General features: G+C 38.0%; 1 protein-coding gene across 2 annotated transcripts in view; it reads right to left on the bottom strand.

Annotated features, from left to right (window-relative positions):
• Positions 1-842: 842 nt before the first annotated feature.
• MAP4K5 (mitogen-activated protein kinase kinase kinase kinase 5) overlaps positions 843-21,577 on the bottom strand; it is a 152,831-nt gene continuing 132,096 nt past the window's right edge. For both annotated transcript variants that reach the window (XM_082452103.1, XM_082452104.1), the window contains exons 28-32: positions 20,705-20,773; positions 18,220-18,312; positions 15,604-15,674; positions 4,887-4,942; positions 843-2,477 (exon numbers count right to left, since the gene is read on the bottom strand). In XM_082452103.1, coding sequence (XP_082308229.1) covers positions 2,390-2,477; positions 4,887-4,942; positions 15,604-15,674; positions 18,220-18,312; positions 20,705-20,773 — 377 coding nt within the window. In that variant the 3' untranslated portion in view covers positions 843-2,389. The remainder of the gene's footprint in view (positions 2,478-4,886; positions 4,943-15,603; positions 15,675-18,219; positions 18,313-20,704; positions 20,774-21,577) is intronic.

Here is a 21,577-nt window from a genome sequence, read left to right as displayed (position 1 = left end):
ATTGAATTATTCAGCTATGCTATATTTTTTCTAATAGCTCTGTTTTTTTGAAAGCTCCTTTTTTAGTATCCTACTGATTCATAGTTGCAACATCTTTGCAAAGATACTTTTTCTTTTGACATTTTCTTCATTCTTCATAGTCTGTTTCCATTAGGTGCTTTTTCCCCTATTGTTTTCTCTCTTCCCTGTAAGAGGCTTTCCTCAGATGTTTCATAATTCCTGGTTGTTTAATCATTTTTATTATTGTTTTAAAATATTTATTTACTTTGGCTGCACTGGGTCTTAGTTGTGGCATGCGGGATCTTCGTTGCGGCATGCAGGCTTCTTAGTTGCGGCATGCATGGGGGATCTAGTTCCCCGACCAGGGATCGAACCCGGGCCCCCTGCATTGGGAGCACAGAGTATTACCCACTGGACCACCAGGGAAGTCCCTGTTTAATCATTTTTAATAGCATAGGACTAAAAGACTAACTGTAAGCTCTGGATGCATGCAAAGGGTGGTGGGCACATTACGATTTTCACTGTAGATTTATCCAGCTGGGCAGTTTAGCCAGGACACTTCTGACGTCAGGATCTCTTTAGGTCTTTCCACTTGCACTGACCAGATGGCACAGAGAGGACTCTTCCAGTATTGTTAGGATGGGAAGATCTGGCTGCCAGGATTCAGAGAGGAGGAGGAGGATATTGGTCTTTGTATCCAAAATGTAAATATTTCCTGTTTTGAGTATGGTCCCCTGCCATCTATTGTATCCAGTGTCCTTCAGTCCAGAGACCCCATTTAACATACCCAAAATAAACAGCAACACACTTACTGAAATCATAGCATTTTTAAAGGACAATACTTTATATATTTCATTTGCATAATATTTTATTGTTTGCATATTGCATAGTGAAAAGAACAGAGTCACAAGACTCATAGTCTGGCTCAACCACTAACTTGCTGTGTGAATTGGGTTAAGTCTCTTAACCTTGCTAACCCCTTATCTCCTCATCTAAAAAAAGGAGATGATGATAATACCTACTATACAGGACTGCTAAAGACCGAATGAGATAGTTACACTGTCTTCCTCTCAAGGAACTGCTGAAAATGAATCTGTAGTCTGCTCTTGCCACCCCCTTGTTCATCATCTCAACAATAACTGTTAAATGCATTAAGACAATAGGTACCAGTGTGATGCTTTCATTTTGAATACTAACAATAGCAGAAAGGAAGAAAACTCAAAAATGGCCCAATCCTTACTTATCTTTAGAATACTGATTTTTATAATACTTATTTATACTACCCCATCAGGAATTAAATTTCATTTAAAGATTTTTTTTTAAAACCTACTCAAAATGAGGATCTATATATGTGAAAAACCCAAGAATACACATGTAGTTGCTTTACAGTTTCCCCTCTGGTATAGTATAAGTAAAATACATAGCACGGGCAGTTAAACACTTTTCCCCCCTACATTAGGGATGATAATATATATGAAGATTAATTTCTTATGCATTATCCCTAATGTAAAAAAAAAAAAATCACAGGTATATTATACTGCTTGTCAAGAATACATACACACGGTAGTCACATCTAGAAATACACACTTCTTCTAACAATATTTCAACCATCATCATCATCATTATCTTCTGTATGAACCCCTACAATTATATGTAGTTGAAAACACAAAACTCTCTTTTAAGGCAATTCTGGATGATATTATATTACAAAATACTTGTGTTAAATAATATTGCATGTATGTACTGAACCTCCAAACACAGCCTTTAAACCCTCAAAGTACTAGTCTTAAAAGGTAAACAAAATTTTTATATATTATAAAAAAATTTAAGCTGCTCTGCAACCTTCCTTTACTAAAAGTTAGATACATTACACCACTCCAGCAAGAGATTAATAAATAAGGATTAAATATTCTATTTTACAAAAACATACAGAATGGCCAATGTAAAAGTGAAAGGCTTACCTGATAATTTCTTTATCAAATTATGTTCATTAAGAAGGAATAAAACATGGTATAAAATGAGAAAACTGTCACTAAATTTACCTCTCTGAAGATAATCACATGAGCTGTTATCTAAAAATACCATGGCATCCTTGTTACAAACATTATTTTTTTTTAAAAAGACTGTGTTTCCTGGAACTAGAGGACTATCTGTCTCATAGCTTTTATTAAGCAAACTTGATAAAACCACCACATAGTGGCAAGAGATAGAATAGCTGTTTCCAGCTACAGAAAATACTGAATTCTACCTTAAAGTACAGATCATTTGAGATATAACCCATAACAATTAAAGCAAATCATAGTGTAGTTTGTACTGAATTTCCTTAAGATATTTTTGCTTTCAATGGCGTGTATTCATTTTCCTGTCATTTGAGACCAGTTTCTGTTGCTTAGTAACTATTTTCATGTCCAGCCAAGATGTAAAGATTGCTGTGTGCAGTAGGATTTTCTGTTGGCCTACTTTCCAAAACAACAACCCTGCAATTAAATCAAAACAAAAGTCTTGTTAAAGAGTAGAAACAGAGATTTCATCTTCAAATATTAACATCAAACCAGGAAAGAATATCATTGTTCACATTCACATAAGATTACACAGAGATCACATTAATAGATGCACAGTCAAATTCAGCTTTACATTTTACAGCTTAAAAACAAAACTGAATAAGCAATTGATGAATTTATGAATATAAAATATTAAAAACATTTCAGGATAGTCTCATCTTATTCCAACTAAAAACAAATTTGCTTACTCATATATGCCAAAAAAAGGTATAATAAAGCTTTAGAACATACATGAACAAGAAGGGGATGGAGGAAGGGCTGAGAGAATAAAACAGGATTTTAAGAGGCACCCACTCACATTGTTCTTCAAGGTATTTGCAAATAAATAGTTTTAAAAAGTATGAAATTGGGCCATCTCCCTTGTCCCTGGAACAAAGGCAGGGTAAGAGTTCAATGAAAGGACCAATAGGAAGAAAAACCAATCAAGTGTTATATCATAGGATCTACACTGTGGGAAGACAGGTTTGAGAACAAAATAAAAAACAATATGCCCATGCAGAGAAAAAAGTCTAGAAGGGGAAATGGGGGGGGGGAGTTGCATAAATAATTTATATTTTTCTAGTGTATGAATTTCCTACAACTAGCATATTATTACTCTTGAAATGAAAACAACAAAAAAGTAATATATACTTAAAGTATGCATTAAAGAAAAGTAGAAAGGGAAAATAAAATTACCTATAATTCAACTGCCCAAAGTTTACCATTATTAATATTCTGACATAGTTTTCTTTCCTCCTAGACATTAATACCTATATTTAAACAATACAATTTAACAAATCACTTTAAAAATTAAGACAAAACAAAAGCCTTGGTTAAGATATATGTCTTAAAATCAAGGAGATGCCCAAGTAAGAAGATAACCAGAACAAGGCAATGGTCTGAAAAAAGTAGTTTTTTAGGGCAATAGTGACAGAATGGAGAAACAATACGAACAAAGAAGGGGTAGATGAAAGAGAAAATTCTGAAAATTCTGGGGGAAGGAGTTGGAAGGAAACAAGTAACTAAGAGAAATGGTTTCTGATGCCTACCCTCTATCAAGCAAAAATCTCTCATACTATGTCTCACCAGAGTGCTATTTGTGCCAGGATCACTGAATGATCTACAATTCCTTTGTCAGCCCTTCCTGGAGAAGCAAAGGGCCTCCCATTCAACAGTCATTTACCAGGTGGTCCTCCAATTCTCTTTTTTGCAGGACTAGTTACTAGGTTGCCATGCTCTCTGGGCTTGCCTTTTCAATGGCAATGGGTAGTTGCCATTTTCCAAAAATCCTTTTTCTCTTTAAAAAATTTTTATGGAGTCATAACTCCAATTCTCCCCGCCTTCCTTAAGTGTGTAATATCTAAGCAATGGTTTTGTGACTAGACTGAACTTGAAGATCAGAGGTTCTCAATCCTTGCCTCAGGACTAATGTATACCACTATAGCCAGTTTTGCTGCAGTAACAACTTTTGGAAAATAGGAAGGGATAGGTATTTTATTCATTGTAGAGGTAGATAACATAGACTTTGAAGAACAAAAGCTATAATTCTTTTTTCATGAGACGGCATAGTTTTGGAACTTATCTTTCATTTTGATCACAGAGACCACATAATTCCTTCTAATTTAGAATGACCTCAGAGACTCAGTCAAATATCTTGTGATATAAAAGTAAATGTCAGGAGGTACACATTCTATTGGATATATACAGTAACAGTTAATAGAAGTTAACATGCCAGGAAGAAATGACGAAAACAAAGGAGGCTGAAATATGTCATGGTACTAGGGACATAAACACCTATTTAACACATTTTGTCTTGGCTGAGTATAACTGTTTCTAGAATCATGATCCTCACACTAACAAAAGCTTGCTTAATTGACTAATTAAAGTATTTCTCTCTCTCTCTCAATAAAGATACAGGGAAATTTCTCTAAGATTCTGAAGCCTCTAAGAGTTTTGTTTGACATACATAAAAATAAATAAATGAACAAACCAAACAAAAACAAACACGTAGATACAGAGTGGCTACCAGGGGGAAGAGGTAGGGGCGGAGGGAGAGCGAAATAGGTAAAGGGGGTTAATTGCGTGGTGTTGAAAGGAAACTAAACTTTTGGTGGTGAGCACACTGTAGGGTATACAGAACTAGAAATATAATGTTGTATACATGAAATTTATATAAATGTTATAAGCCAATGTTACTTCTATTGAACAATATAAATAAACATATTGAAACAATATAAATAAGTATATTGAAAAAGAAGTTCTGTTTGAAACACAGTCAGAGGTTGACAGTATAATTAAAAATACAATCGTTGAACTCCTTTGGTAATAAAACAACCAAACTATTACCTGTCTGATCCTAATAAGCGGAAAACTCTTGTTTCATCTGAAATCTCCTGGGTAACCTATGAAAGAAAATAGCCCATATTATTAGTCACCATATTATTTAAATTATAATTTAAAGATCATTTAGATAGAGCAAGTATTAAAAAGAATGATAATTTTTGATAGACTCAATTCCTCAAATTAAATAGATATTAGTAAGTTTTTTTTTTGACTGCTTATTACTAGAAACAAATCAACATTTATGGAATATCTGTATGGGTCAAGCACTTTCCTTAGAACTTTTTATGATATGTATTATCATTCCCATATTATTAAAGAGAAAACTAAGACTCAGTGAGGTTAAGTAACTTACTTTTAGGTCATATAACTAGTAGACCCAAGATCTGAGTACAGGTTTGCTGGACTGCACAGCCCCTACTCCTTCCTTTATGTCATAGGGCAGATGCTTGAGGTGGCACCCCTCAGCCCACCTGATTTCAGCAGAGCTGCAGTAGACACTCCCGTGCACCAGTGTCTTACATCTGTGTACTGGGGGTATTCCTCTGCTCTGTCTTCTCCAAAACTAAAGAAAGAAGGTACTCAGTAGTGCACAGGTACTATTCCAAAGTGTGGGGAGTTGACACCTCTGGGGGAAACCCTTAACTACCAGGGACAGCAGTTGGTGTATAAATGCACCCGCCTCCCCACCTTCTGATGAGCCAATTCTGAGGTGTGCTCCACACTGTTCCTCAGTAGTCCCTATGGGATTAAGCCCTCGTTGCCCATATTGAGAACCAGTTTATTAATGTGCTCTTTGTTGGCTTTTTGTCCCTCTCCATCTTACATTCCTTACTCTGTCACTTGTTTTCTGGGATCTACTCCCAAATAAACAAGGACCTGAGACCTTGTTTTAGGGTCAGCTTTTGGAGGAACCCAAACTATGACAGTGTGGATATAAAATAAGTATAAAAATACTCTGCTATCAATGAGTTTGCAGTCTAGCTGGGAAGATGGAATTAATAAACTTGAATCAGAAAATAAATCTGGTGCTATACTAAATGCAGCTGATTTTCAGAGTATTAAGTTCAGAAATGTTCCAATCATTGTGGACTAGAATGGCTGAATATTACATTATGAACATTATAGCTAGGCTCAAATTGAACGATTAGAACAAAACCAGAAAGAAAAAGGTAAGCAAGATGACTTAAAATAGGAGGTAGAATTCACACTTGATATGGTAAACAACAAGTAACTTCTACAGATTTCTAACCACAGGAGTGACACAGTGAAAACAGCATCTAAGGACAATTAATGTTATGGCAGTAAGTAGGACAGTAGGCTTCATTAAATGCAGGGGCCTGGTGACATTTAGTGACATGGGTCAGTAACTAAACGGACGCTTTCAAAGACAGCTGATTTATGTCATTTTCTCTTGGAAGCATTCTAACTCCACTGATTTACATCATTTTTACTTGGAAGCATTCTACTTCTGCATTCATATAAAAGGTGGAAATAGTTATATCTAAATAACAGTGTAAAGGTAATTCAAATAGAAGATTTTAAGCTTCAAAATAAGTCCATAAATTTGTGAGGCCCTGGTGTGCAAGAATTACACAGGTACTCACACAAATGGGAAATGTCTCTGTTAGTATTCTCTTAACTGTTAGGATTCACCTCTCAAGGTGGGAGTCCAAGTCCCACCTCTTACATGAAATGTATCCCGATTATCTCAGTAGAAGTGATTTTTGGAGACCCTTCACATCCAGGCTCTGTCACTTAACTAGTTCTGTGACTCTGGGTAAGTTACTTAACCACTCTGTACCTGTAAAATCGGGAATATGAATAGTACATAACTTTACTTTGAATTGTACCTAAACCCCACTATATTATTAGCCTTCAGTAAGCTAGTATTTGTAAAGTGCCTGGAAGATAGACATCATAAGGGTTTGATGTTATTTATAATTATGCTTCATTATGTCTTCAGTGCTATAATAAGAATAGTGTCCTAAATGTATTTAATACTCAATAAATATTTAGTAAACGAATTAATTTTCTTAGATTTTCCTTAGTCCTGTGATCCAATACATATTAATTTAGAATTTTAAATATAACATTAAAAAAGAAGCTGCAGGGGCTTCCCTGGTGGTGCAGTGGTTAAGAATCCGCCTGCCAATGCAGGGGACATGGGTTCGAGCCCTGGTTCGGGAAGATCCCACATGCCGTGGAGCAACTAAGCCCGTGCGCCACAACTACTGAAGTCCGAGCGCCTAAAGCCGGTGGTCCCAACAAGAGAAGCCACCACAACGAGAAGCCTGCGCACCACAACGAAGAATAGCCCCCATTCGCCGCAACCAGAGACAAGCCTGCGTGCAGCAACGAAGACCCAACGTAGCCAAAAATAAAAATAAATAAAATAAATTTATAAGAAAAAAAGAGGTCCTCGGGAAGATGGCGGAAGAGTAAGACGCGGAGATCACCTTCCTTCCCACAGATACAGTAGAAATACATCTACACGTGGAACTGCTCCTACAGAACACCCACTGAACGCTGGCAGAAAACGTCCGACCTCCAAAAAGGCAAGAAACTCCCCCCGTACTTGGGTAGGGCAAAAGAAAAAAGAAATAACAGAGACAAAAGAATAGGGACGGCACCTGCACTAGTGGGAGGGAGCCGTGAAGGAGGAAAGATTTCCACGCACTAGGAAGCCACTTCGCGGGCGGAGACTGCGGGTGGCAGAGGGGGGAAGCTTCGGAGCCACGGAGGAGAGCGCAGCCACAGGGGTGCGGAGGGCAAAGCGGAGAGGTTCCCGCACGGAGGCTCGGCGCCGAGCAGCACTCTCCAGCCCGAGAGGCTTGTCTGCTCACCCGCCGGGGCGGGCGGGGCTGGGAGCTGAGGCTCGGGCTTCGGTCGGATCGCAGGGAGAGGACTGGGGTTGGCGGCGTGAACACAGCCTGAAGGCGTTAGTGCACCACAGCTAGCCAAGAGGGAGTCCGGGAAAAAGTCTGCAGCTGCCGAAGAGGCAAGAGACTTTTTCTTCCCTCTTCGTTTCCTGGTGCGCGAGGAGAGGGGATTCAGAGCGCTGCCTAAACGAACTTCAGAGACGGGCGCGAGCCGCAGCTACCAGCGCGGATCCCACAGCAACAGGGGCGCAGAGGGAAAAACGGAGAGATTCCCGCACAGAGGCTCGGCGCCGAGCAGCACTCTCCAGCCCGAGAGGCTTGTCTGCTCCCCCGCCGGGGCGGGCGGGGCTGGGAGCTGAGGCTCGGCTTCGGTCGGATCGCAGGGAGAGGACTGAGGCTGGCGGCGTGAACACAGCCTGAAGGGATTAGCGCACAACAGCTGGCTGGGAGGGAGACCGGGAAAAAGTCTGCAGCTGCCGAAGAGGCAAGAGACTTTTTCTTGCCTCTTTGTTTCGCGGCGCGCAAGGAGAGGGGATTCAGAGCGCCGCCTAAACGAACTCCAGAGAAGGGCGCGAGCCGCGGCGATCACCGCAGACCCCACAGCAACAGGGGCACAGAGGAAAAAAACGGAGAGACTCCCGCACAGAGGCTCGGCGCGGAGCAGCACTCACCAGCCCGAGAGGCTTGTCTGCTCCCCCGCCGGGGCGGGCGGGGCTGGGAGCTGAGGCTCGGGTTTCGGTTTCGGTTGGATCGCAGGGAGAGGACTGGGGCTGGCGGCGTGAACACAGCCTGAAGGGGTTAGCGCACCACAGCTGGCTGGTAGGGAGTCCGGGAAAAAGTCTGCAGCTGCCGAAGAGGCAAGAGACTTTTTCTTGCCTCTTTGTTTCGCGGCGCGCAAGGAGAGGGGATTCAGAGTGCCGCCTAAACGAACTCCAGAGAAAGGCGTGAGCCGCGGCGATCAGCACGGACCCCAGAGACGGGCGTGAGACGCTGGGGCTGCTGCTGCCGCCTCCAAAAAGCCTGTGTGTGAGCACAAGTCACTCTCCACATCGCCCCTCCCGGGAGCCTGTGCAGCCCGCCACTGCCAGGGTCCCGTGATCCGGGGACAAGTTCCCCGGGAGAACGCACTGCCCGCCTCAGGCTGGTGCAACGTCACGCCGGCCTCGGCCGCCGCAGGCTCACCCCGCCTCCTCTGTACACCTCCCTCCCCGCGGCCTGAGGGAGCCAGAGCCCCCGAAGCAGCTGCTCCTTTAACCCCGTCCTGTCTGTGCGGGGAATAGACGCCCTCAGGCGACCTACACGCAGAGGCGGGTCCAAATCCAAAGCTGAACCCCAGGAACTGTGCGAACAGGGAAGATAAGGGGAAATCTCTCCCAGCAACCTTAGAAGCAGCGGATTAAAACTCCACAAACAACTTGATGGGCCTGCAGCTGGTGAATACCTGAATAGACAACGAATCATCCCAAATTCAGGAGGTGGACGTTGGGAGCAGGATATATTAATTTTTCCCCTTTTCCTTTATTTGTGAGTGTATATGTATATGCTTCTGGGTGCGATTTTGTCTGTATAGCTTTGCTTTACAATAGCTTTATTTTACTTCACTATATTATAGCCTCTTTCTTTCTTTCTGTCTTTCTTTCTATTTTTTCTCCCTTTTACTCTGAGCCGTGTGGACGAAAGGCTCTTGGTGCTCCAGCCAGGCATCAGGGCCGTGCCTCTGAGGTGGGAGAGCCAACTTCAGGACACTGGTCCACAAGAGACCTCCCAGCTTCACGTAATACCAAACGGCAAAAATCTCTCAGAGGTCTCTATCTCAACATCAAGACCCAGCTTCACTCAACGACCAATAAGCTACAGTGCTGGACACCATATGCCAAACAACTAGCAAGACAGGAACACAGCCCCATCCATTAGCAGAGAGGCTGCCTAAAATCATAATAAGGCCACAGACACCCCAAAATACACCACCAGACGTGGACGTGCCCACCAGAAAGACAAGAGCCAACCTCATCCACCAGAGCTCAGGCACTAGTTCCCTCCACCAGGAAGCCTACACAACCCACTGAACCAACCTTAGCCACTGGGGACAGATACCAAAAACAACAGGAACTACGAACCTGCAGCCTGTGAAAAGGAGACCCCAAACACAGTAAGATAAGCAAAATGAGACGACAGAAAAACACACAGCAGATGAAGGAGCAGGGTCAAAACACACCAGACCTAACAAATGAAGAGGAAATAGGTAGTCTACCTGAAAAAGAATTCAGAATAATGATAGTAAGGATGATCCAAAATCTTGGAAATAGAATAGACAAAATGCAAGAAACATTTAACAAGGACGTAGAAGAACTAAAGAGGAACCAAGCAATGATGAAAACCACAATAAATGAAATTAAAAATACTCTAGATGGGATCAATAGCAGAATAACTGAGGCAGAAGAAAGGATAAGTGACCTGGAAGATAAAATGGTGGAAATAACTACTGCAGAGCAGGATAAAGAAAAAAGAATGAAAAGAACTGAGGACAGTCTCAGAGACCTCTGGGACAACATTAAACGTGCCAACATTCGAATTATAGGGGTCCCAGAAGAAGAAGAGAAAAAGAAAGGGACTGAGAAGATATTTGAAGAGATTATAGTTGAAAACTTCCCTAATATGGGAAAGGAAATAGTTAATCAAGTCCTGGAAGCACAGAGAGTCCCATACAGGATAAACCCAAGGAGAAACACACCAAGACACATATTAATCAAACTGTCAAAAATTAAATATAAGGAAAACATATTAAAGGCAGCAAGGGAAAAAAAACAAATAACACACAAGGGAATCCCCATAAGGTTAACATCTGATCTTTCAGCAGAAACTCTGCAAGCCAGAAGGGAGTGGCAGGATATACTTAAAGTGATGAAGGAGAAAAACCTGCAACCAAGATTACACTACCCAGCAAGGATCTCATTCAGATTCGATGGAGAAATTAAAACCTTTACAGACAAGCAAAAGCTGAGAGAGTTCAGCACCACCAAACCAGCTTTACAACAAATGCTAAAGGAACTTCTCTAGGCAAGAAACACAAGAGAAGGAAAACACCTACAATAACAAACCCAAAACATTTAAGAAAATGGGAATAGGAACATACATATCGATAATTACCTTGAATGTAAATGGATTAAATGCTCCCACCAAAAGACACAGGCTGGCTGAATGGATACAAAAACAAGACCCATATATATGCTGTCTACAAGAGACCCACTTCAGACCTAGAGACACATATAGACTGAAAGTGAGGGGATGGAAAAAGATATTCCATGCAAATGGAAATCAAAAGAAAGCTGGAGTAGCAATTCTCATATCAGACAAAATAGACTTTAAAATAAAGACTATTACAAGAGACAAAGAAGGACACTATATAATGATCAAGGGATCGATACAAGAGGAAGGTATAACAATTGTAAATATTTATGCACCCAACATAGGAGCACCTCAATACATAAGGCAAATACTAACAGCCATAAAAGGGGAAATCGACAGCAACACAATCATAGTAGGGGACTTTAACACCCCACTTTCTCCAATGGACAGATCATCCAAAATGAAAATAAATAAGGAAACACAAGCTTTAAATGATACATTAAACAAGATTGACTTAATTGATATTTATAGGACATTCCATCCAAAAACAACAGAATACACATTTTTCTCAAGTGCTCATGGAACATTCTCCAGGATAGATCATATCTTGGGTCACAAATCAAGCCTTGGTAAATTTAAGAAAATTGAAATCGTATCAAGTATCTTTTCCGACCACAACGCTATGAGACTAGATATCAATTACAGGAAAAGACCTGTAAAAAATACAAACACATGGAGGCTACACAATACATTACTTAATAACGAAGTGATCACTGAAGAAATCAAAGGGGAAATCAAAAAATACCTAGAAACAAATGACAATGGAGATACGACGACCCAAAACCTATGGGACGCAGCAAAAGCAGTGCTAAGAGGGAAGTTTATAGCAATACAAGCCTACCTCAAGAAACAGGAAACATCTCGAATAAACAACCTAACCTTGCACCTAAAGCAATTAGAGAAAGAAGAACAAAAAAACCCCAAAGCCAGCAGAAGGAAAGAAATTATAAAGATCAGGTCAGAAATAAATGAAAAAGAAATGAAGGAAACAATAGCAAAAATCAATGAAACTAAAAGCTGGTTCTTTGAGAAGATAAACAAAATTGATAAACCATTAGCCAGACTCATCAAGAGAAAAAGGGAGAAGACTCAGATCAATAGAATTAGAAATGAAAAAGGAGAAGTAACCACTGACACTGCAGAAATACAAAAGATCATGAGAGATTACTACAAGCAACTCTATGCCAATAAAATGGACAACCTGGAAGAAATGGACAGATTCTTAGAAAGGCACAAACTGCCGAGACTGAACCAGGAAGAAATAGAAAATATGAACAGACCAATCACAAGCACTGAAATTGAAACTGTGATTAAAAACCTTCCAACAAACAAAAGCCCAGGACCAGATGGCTTCACAGGTGAATTCTATCAAACATTTAGAGAAGAGCTAACACCTATCCTTCTCAAACTCTTCCAAAATATTGCAGAGGGAGGAACACTCCCAAACTCATTCTACGAGGCCACCATCACCCTGATACCAAAACCAGACAAAGATGTCACAAAGAAAGAAAACTACAGGCCAATATCACTGATGAACATAGATGCAAAAATCCTCAACAAAATACTAGCAAACAGAATCCAACAGCACATTAAAAGGATCATACACCATGATCAAGTGGGGTTTATCCCAGGAATGCAAGGATTCTTCAATATACGCAAATCAATCAATGTGATACATCATATTAACAAACTGAAGGAGAAAAACCATATGATCATCTCAATAGATGCAGAGAAAGCTTTCGACAAAATTCAACACCCATTTATGATAAAAGCCCTGCAGAAAGTAGGCATAGAGGGAACTTTCCTCAACATAATAAAGGCCATATATGACAAACCCACAGCCAACATTGTCCTCAATGGTGAAAAACTGAAACCATTTCCACTAAGATCAGGAACAAGACAAGGTTGCCCACTCTCACCACTATTATTCAACATAGTTTTGGAAGTGTTAGCCACAGCAATCAGAGAAGACAAAGAAATAAAAGGAATCCAAATCGGAAAAGAAGAAGTAAAGCTGTCACTATTTGCAGATGACATGATACTATACATAGAGAATCCTAAAGATGCTACCAGAAAACTCCTAGAGCTAATCAATGAATTTGGTAAAGTAGCAGGATACAAAATTAATGCACAGAAATCTCTTGCATTTCTATACACTAATGACGAAAAATCTGAAAGTGAAATTAAGAAAACACTCCCATTTACCATTGCAACAAAAAGAATAAAATATCTAGGAATAAACCTACCTAAGGAGACAAAAGACCTGTATGCAGAAAATTATAAGACACTGATGAAAGAAATTAAAGATGATACAAATAGATGGAGAGATATACCATGTTCCTGGATTGGAAGAATCAACATTGTGAAAATGACTCTACTACCCAAAGCAATCTACAGATTCAATGCAATCCCTATCAAACTACCACTGGCATTTTTCACAGAACTAGAACAAAAAATTTCACAATTTGTATGGAAACACAAAAGACCCCGAATAGCCAAAGCAATCTTGAGAACGAAAAATGGAGCTGGGGGAATCAGGCTCCCTGACTTCAGACTATATTACAAAGCTTCAGTAATCAAGACAGTTTGGTACTGGCACAAAAACAGAAATATAGATCAATGGAACAGGATAGAAAGCCCAGAGATAAACCCACACACATATGGGCACCTTATTTTTGATAAAGGAGGCAAGCATATACAGTGGAGAAAAGACAGCCTCTTCAATAAGTGGTGCTGGGAAAATTGGACAGGTACATGTAAAAGTATGAAAATAGAACACTCCCTGACACCATGCACAAAAATAAACTCAAAATGGATTAAAGACCTAAGTGTAAGGGCAGACACTATCAAACTCTTAGAGGAAAACATAGGCAGAACACTCTATGACATACATCACAGCAAGATTCTTTTTGACCCAGCTCCCAGAGAAATGGAAATAAGAACACAAATAAACAAATGGAACCTAATGAAACTTAAAAGCTTTTGCACAGCAAAGGAAACCATAAACAAGACCAAAAGACAACCATCAGAATGGGAGAAAATATTTGCAAATGAAGCAACTGACAAAGGATTAATCTCCAAGATTTACAAGCAGCTCATGCAGCTCAATAACAAAAAAACGAACAACCCAATCCAAAAATGGGCCGAAGACCTAAATAGACATTTCTCCAAAGAAGATATACAGATGGCCTACAGACACATGAAAGAATGCTCAACATCATTAATCATTAGAGAAATGCAAATCAAAACTACAATGAGATATCATCTCACACCGGTCAGAATGGCCATCATCAAAAAATCTAGAAACAATAAATGCTGGAGAGGGTGTGGAGGAAAGGGAACACTCTTGCACTGTTGGTGGGAATGTAAATTGATACAGCCACTATGGAGAACAGTATGGAGGTTCCTTAAAAAACTACAAATAGAACTACCATACGACCCAGCAATCCCACTACTGGGCATATACCCTGAGAAAACCATAGGTCAAAAAGAGTCATGTACCAAAATGTTCATTGCAGCTCTATTTACAATAGCCAGGACATGGAAGCAATCTAAATGTCCATCGACAGATGAATGGATAAAGAAGATGTGGCACATATATACAATGGAATATTACTCAGCCATAAAAAGAAATGAAATGGAGGTATTTGTAATGAGGTGGATGGAGTTAGAGTCTGTCATACAGAGTGAAGTAAGTCAGAAAGAGAAAAACAAATACAGTATGCTAACACATATATACGGAATCTAAGGGGAAAAAAAAAAAAAAAAAGAGAAAAAAAAAAAAAAAAAAAAAAAAAAAAAGGCCATGAAGAACCTAGTGGCAAGACGGGAATAAAGACACAGACCTACTAGAGAATGGACTTGAGGATATGGGGAGGGGGTGGGGTGAGATGTGACAGGGTAAGAGAGTGTCATGGACATATATACACTACCAAATGTAAAATAGATAACTAGTGGGAAGCAGCCGCATAGCACAGGGAGATCAGCTCGGTGCTTTGTGACCATCTAGAGGGATGGGATGGGGAGGGTGGGAGGGAGGGAGATGCAAGAGGGAAGAGAAATGGGAACATATTGTATATGTATAACTGATTCACTTTGTTATAAAGCAGAAGCTAACACACCATTGTAAGGCAATTATACTTCAATAAAGATGTTAAAAAAAAAAAAAATATAGAAATAATTAAAATTAGCATAGAGTACTACTTCAACTCAACATTAAAATATTATGTATATATAAAGATATAGATAAAACCTTGGTAAATATGAATTACCAAATAAAAATTAAATGACCAATACCCATGGAAAAAAAAAAAAAAAAAAAAAAAAAGAAAAAAAGAAGCTGTACATTTATAGACTATGGAAAAGGCTTATTACCTTTAGAAAAGTTTAGTAAGTTTAGCAACCATATTTATAAATTACAAATAAGAGGACTGAAATTGTGTAAACTCATGTTTGACAATTCCTTGTGGCCACTGAGAATACAATAAATACAAAACTGAACATTATCTGAAGGGAAAATACTGGCAGTTTTGTTCTACCGGCATTAAAAGCATTAAACATAGCAACATGGCTTCAGAAAGAAAATACATAAAACGAATGTTTCAACATTTAAAATCTTTAATGGGAATCACTGGAGGTAATTTGAGAAATCTCACCTCATCTGATTTGAAGCTTTTACCCTGCATTCCATGTTTCCAGAAAGCCAACACACTGTCTTGAAGGCATACTAAAAAGATAAGGGAGAACGGGACTAAAATCAGGCACATAGTAGTAGTGCATTATACATTTTCCTTAACTGTCTTTAATAAATGATAATGTAAGGCTATTCAAGTGCTTGGTGCAAAATGCCACTGTCTAGACCATTAGTTCCCAACATTTTTGTGGCTAAGTCGTGTCAAAGCTCAAATAATTTATTGAGGCAGGGTCATGGAAGTTTTCAAAGATACGTTATAACAGGCATTTATTTAAAAATGGGCTAACTTTTGATGAGCTGGACATCCGCATATTAATTTTTCTTTCATATACTATCTTTTGTCTTAGGTAAGTAAAATAATAAAAACATAACTGGTTTTTTGGATTTAAAAACATGATTATTTAAATAATGTGATATATTTAGAAGTAGCTATTCAGGAAGCATCTTTTATTTCTGTTCACATATTCCCTATTATAAAATTAATTTTTAAAAATAAACCTGTCCTGTAATCTAAAATTTAACCACACTCTGAATATTTTTGATCTGTGAACCAATTATTATTTGGAGGGGCTAGGGGCTCTCAGCTACAGTACTCACTGCTGCTGCCCAACCCCATCAGGCCTCCAGAGCCCACTGGGCCTTTGCCCTGGCCTTGCAGGTCCCACTGTTCACAAGGGTGGTCACAGATTTGAGCCAAGCTTGTCCAACTTCTTGATGGCTTTGGATTCAGGAACGACCGTGACCCCAAAGTGTGGCCACCTAATGACATGCCATATCCCCTCTTGCTCTCCACCCATCTCCCACGATCCCCTGGGGTGGCCTGAGGATCTTGGAGGAAAACCTGTTATCGCTGTGCCTTGTCCATTTCTGTGTCCTGCCTGTGCTGGGCCCACTGAAGCACACATATGGGGTCACTTAGTGGTTTAGAAACAGAGTGGCAGGGCCCCCAATTTTGGGGTGGGGGGAGGCAGCAGGGCCTCTGGGTCCTTCCTGGCCAGAGGCTAGAGTCATTAAAGCACAGTGAGAGAAGGAGAAAACCAGTTTGATTGTTGGAGAGTTAGCCATATGCCCTATACCAGTAAAGATGGGAGAAAGTGATTGAAATTTATTATATTTCTTACTAGAATACTGACTCTGTAAAAAGTTAATGTAAGAGTGTTCTGGAAACATAATTTAGCTCAATAAACATAAAAGTATTTTACGATAACAAATCATACAAGTTTCACTAGCCATGAAATAAAAAAACAGGTAGTACTGGCTTTGTTTTTAAAAGGTGACTTGAAGGGACTCTTTTTACCCAGGAGGATCCTTGAAATTATTCCAAAGTTCACTGGAAAGAAGAGATGGTAGCCTAGGAGGAACAAACTTTTGTATAACGAAAATAACCTAAAACATTTGGCATATATGAAAAAGTTGAGGTACTAGTGTGTTTCAGTTAAAATTAAGAGGACCTAAAGATCTGTATATTGGAATCTCTATTGAAAAGATTAAATCTTAGAAACTGGCATGCAATAGCCAGCATAAAAAGGAGTAAAAGAAGAAAATATTTCCAAAATTCCTTTTGTCATGGCATCTACAGAAAGTTTAGGTTTTCTGCTTGAATAAAATTTCCAATCATAAGCAAATTATTTCTATGTAAGATGTTTACCCAGAAGGATCAATGTACTTTGCAATAGGGCAAAACTCCACTTGAGAAACCATTAAATTTAAAAAAAATCAACAGAAAACTTTCTAAACAGTGAGAAACACATTTTAAAAAGTATATACATTTAATTATAAAATACATATATTTTTTACGGCTCAAATAAAAATCACCAATTTTGTTTTAACTGTTTTTGACTTAAAGTAGAACCATATCATGAACTGTTCAAAATGTTTCCACCCATGGTATTTTTTCATAAGTTCTATCACCCTTGAGGAAAATACTTACTGACATATAATCAGTGAGGATGCAAACAATAATTTTTATCATAAAACCAATGATATTACAGAGTAAAACACTCATTGACAAGGAAGCAAATTCAAATGGCATAGTATTTTCCAGATTCTGTGGGAAACTAGTTATTTATATTTAAATAGACCTAAAAGCAAAAACCATCAACACACACCAACCAGAATCTTACACGGCAAAGAATTCTAGCATATCTAACATTGTTAATCACATCACACAAATACCTTCATGATTTGGAAAGAATTGGAAGAAGTATAATTCACTTGATGCAGCAAAGGGAACAATGAATAGAAGAAATGATTTCATGTTTTAAATATTCAAGAAACGACAATAAAAGATTTATTATGGTCCAGACCTGCACTGTCTAATATTATAGTAACTAGCCCTGTGTGGCTATTTACATCAAAATTTAAATTAATTAAAATTTAAAAAATTAAAATTAAAATGTAGCACTAGCCATGTTTCAAGTACTTAACAAGTGTGGTAATGACTACTGTATTTAAGAACACAGGGAACATTTCTATATCAAAGAAACATCTTTGAGACAGTGCTGGTCTAGATAACCCTAAGTACAGAATGAACAAAAAACCAAGTACTCTAAATGCATTATTAAAAAAGGAGACTTACCTACAGATTCAATGCGAAAATCAAAACTTAGCTCAGAGGCCAGTTTCTTACTTGATTTTAGTTTTCCTTGTAGATTTACAATTTTTACAAATTCTTAAAAAAAGAAAAAACAAGTCAAGACTGGAAATGCAGATTTGCTAAAATAAATGTAACTTGATAAGTGGATTTTACATGGATATATAACAATATTCTTAATAGTTCAATTATTTCTCTTGATTCAAGTATGCCCAGTGAAAAACTGTCACTGATATGTTCTATAAGAGTGAGGCCTCCGTAAATGGCAATCCCACCAGTATTTTTTTTTCATAGTTCATACTGAACACTTATGTTCTCATTTTTTAAAAAGTGAAGTGTTTCTTTAATAGTGGTTACCTTGGTGCCTAAATATTCAGCAATAAGAGTTGGTTTTTTTCCCTTACAAATTACATAACATATGATAAATAATATCTGCAGTAATTCTTAACTTTAGTATGTAACTAATATTCTACAGAAGTACAAGGGAGGAAAAAATAGTACTCTCAAAAGTCAGAATTTCTTTATAAGTAAACTCTGGGATAGACAGTGTATGTGAATATTTCTATTTCCCTTTTGTCCATTTGTTTTTTAATTTAACCATCTTAGCTCTGACTTGGAAGATATCTTCTCTCTGCATTACTTTCTCATCCACCATTATTTGTGATTACACACCTATCTCCATTGCTGCTTAGTAAAACTGATTTATACCATAGAGTTGACAAACAATTTTCAAAGTGTTACACTGCTCCCCTAAGAAAAAAAAACAGCTGAAGAAAGTCAACTTTCCATTTACCATGAATAGCTGGGAAATGGAAGTCCTAGTTAATCAAAGGTTTAAAAAATTTTTTTAAAAAAATACATAAATCAACAAAATGAAAACTAAGTACAATTTATTTTACTTGGATGACTCAGAAGGTATTTAGGCGTTTAATGTTAAAGGTTCAACACTACTACAATTAAATTCTGATCATCTGTTTATTTCATTAATCAGTACTGAGCTTTCTACTTGTTTGGGTAAAAAAGAATTTATCAAATTCACTTAAGAGTAACCAAACAACATGCCAATCTTATCAGTATTCAAAGAATCAAAAGTACTTAAGGGATAATGGGCAAATGAAACACTCTGGGGTTTGGCTTACTTATCTATAATATTAGATGATCTTTATGATTCTATAAGGCAAATCCACTAGGGAACACTTTAGAGAAAAGAAATTAAGACAAAAATACAGGTAAATTCCGTAGTGGAACAATTTTAAAAATAACCCTAAACATCTATGGGCAGGTTTGGTAATTTTAAAATATTGGAATGAATCAAACCACAGCAAATATTGCCAAATTTCAAATATAATTCCAAGTCTGGGTGAATTTCACTTGCAGGATTCATTGCATTAAAGTAAGGGGGATTTTAAGAATTAGAGTGCTTTGTTTGCAAAATTGAAAACACCTGTTGTTAAAGTTTTTCTGTCTCTTCCACTGCATATACAGTACAACACACATCTATCGATAACATCTCTCGCTGCATCAAAAGAATCACAACTAGCAGGTAAAGGTGTCAAATCTATTTGTGCATTAGAATATCACATTGACATGATTCTAAAAGTTCATGTTATATGACTAGAAGTGACCAAATTAGTATAACCTTCTATTTTTTCATTAATTACAATGAATTATACAGAATTTTATACAGAGTAATTTAATACAGAATTTTACCCCAAGGTTATGGAAAACTGTCTAATACAGTTGTCCCTCGGTATCCACAGGGAATTGGTTCCAGTACCCCTCACAGAGACCAAAGTCCATGGATGCTCAAGTGCCTTATATGAAATGGCCTAGTGTTTGCATATAACCTATACACAACCTCCCATAGACTTTAATTTTTAAAAATATTTTTATTGAAATATAGTTGATTTACAATATCGTGTAAGTTTCAGGTGTATAGCACAGCGATTCAGTTATACATACGTGTGTGTATATATATGTAGATATAGTCTTTTTCAGATTCTTTTCCCTTATAGGTTATTACATAATATTGAGTATAGTTCCCTGTGCTATACAGTAGGTCCTAGATTACTTATAATACCTAATACAACACAAAAGCTATATAAATAGTTGCCAGGCACTTGCAAATTCAGGTTTGCTTTTTTGAGCTTTCTGGAATTTTTTTTTCTAAATATTTTCAATCCATGGTTGGCTGAATAGAGGATGTGGAACCTACAGATACAGAGGGCTGACTGTATAATGTTTCCAAGTAGGCCAAACAGAATAAAGAAAAAGGTCACAGAGGATAGTTTGACAAACAGATCAATTAGTTACTATATCTGTAGCCAATTTCGGTTTTTCATCAATAAAACAATGCCACTTAAGGTGGAAAACTGCAAATCTACTTTACTGATTCTATTAGAATCAATTCCATGAAAAGGTATGTTATATCAAGTACTATACTTAGAATAAACTTTAAAATAATACTTACTGTCTAAACACACTAAAACAGTATCTCTCTCCAACTGTGTTACATGAATGGAATCTAACTGTTGGCTGCCTTGGGGGGGAAAAAACAAGGTTACAGTTATATAACATGCTTTAAAAACTAGAACTTAGAAAAGAAACACAAATTCTGATTTTTTTCTGTGATTTTAAACTAGTCTTTGAAATAAACACAGAAATTATATTTTGTAATTCTCTTGTCAAAAACTGTATGTAAGTCAATTTAAAAGAACGAAGTCCTAAGCAAGGCTAACTGAGCTGAGAAAGGCTCAATATTACATTTAGTTAATACCTCAGCTAGCTCTAGAAAGATGAGTTACAAAAATAAAACGAAGCAAACGGTAAATGTGGGGAAGAAAGTAAGAGGCATACTATACAGTGACTAGATTTTGCTTTGCATTTTACAGTAGCCAATGGGAAGATGAAAACAAGATCAGTTAGGTGCATCACAGTGTCCCTGAGATAAAAATAAGTCAGTAATTCAGAAAAAGCAAAAGGATTAACGAAACTATTAGAGAGAAATTTTCCTGGTATTGGGGGGGGGGTGCCGGATGGTGTGTGTGTGTGCGTGCACGCACGTAGGAAGGAGTTCCTGTATTAACAGGACACCAGGGTAGCATAATGAACAATACTGTCAACAACATCTTTGCAGGAAGCAACTTTCATCACTTTGCTGATATTCACAGGGCTACTTCTCTTAACATCTGCGAATAGAAGTGATGACATTTTTGCAAAACATTCTTGGTAAAACAATTTATTTTAGCCACACAGACTGCGTGAACGGTCTAGATGAAGCTAAGAAAAGATTTTAGATAATTTAGAGCAGTCATTCTTTTAGTTTGTTTTTTGCTTTTTTTAA

Source organism: Balaenoptera physalus (genome assembly GCF_965194825.1).
Source record: "Balaenoptera physalus genome assembly, chromosome: 2".
NCBI classification, from domain to species: Eukaryota; Metazoa; Chordata; class Mammalia; order Artiodactyla; family Balaenopteridae; genus Balaenoptera; species Balaenoptera physalus.
Note: the sequence above shows the minus strand (reverse complement) of the source record. Positions and strands in the feature narration are given on the sequence as shown.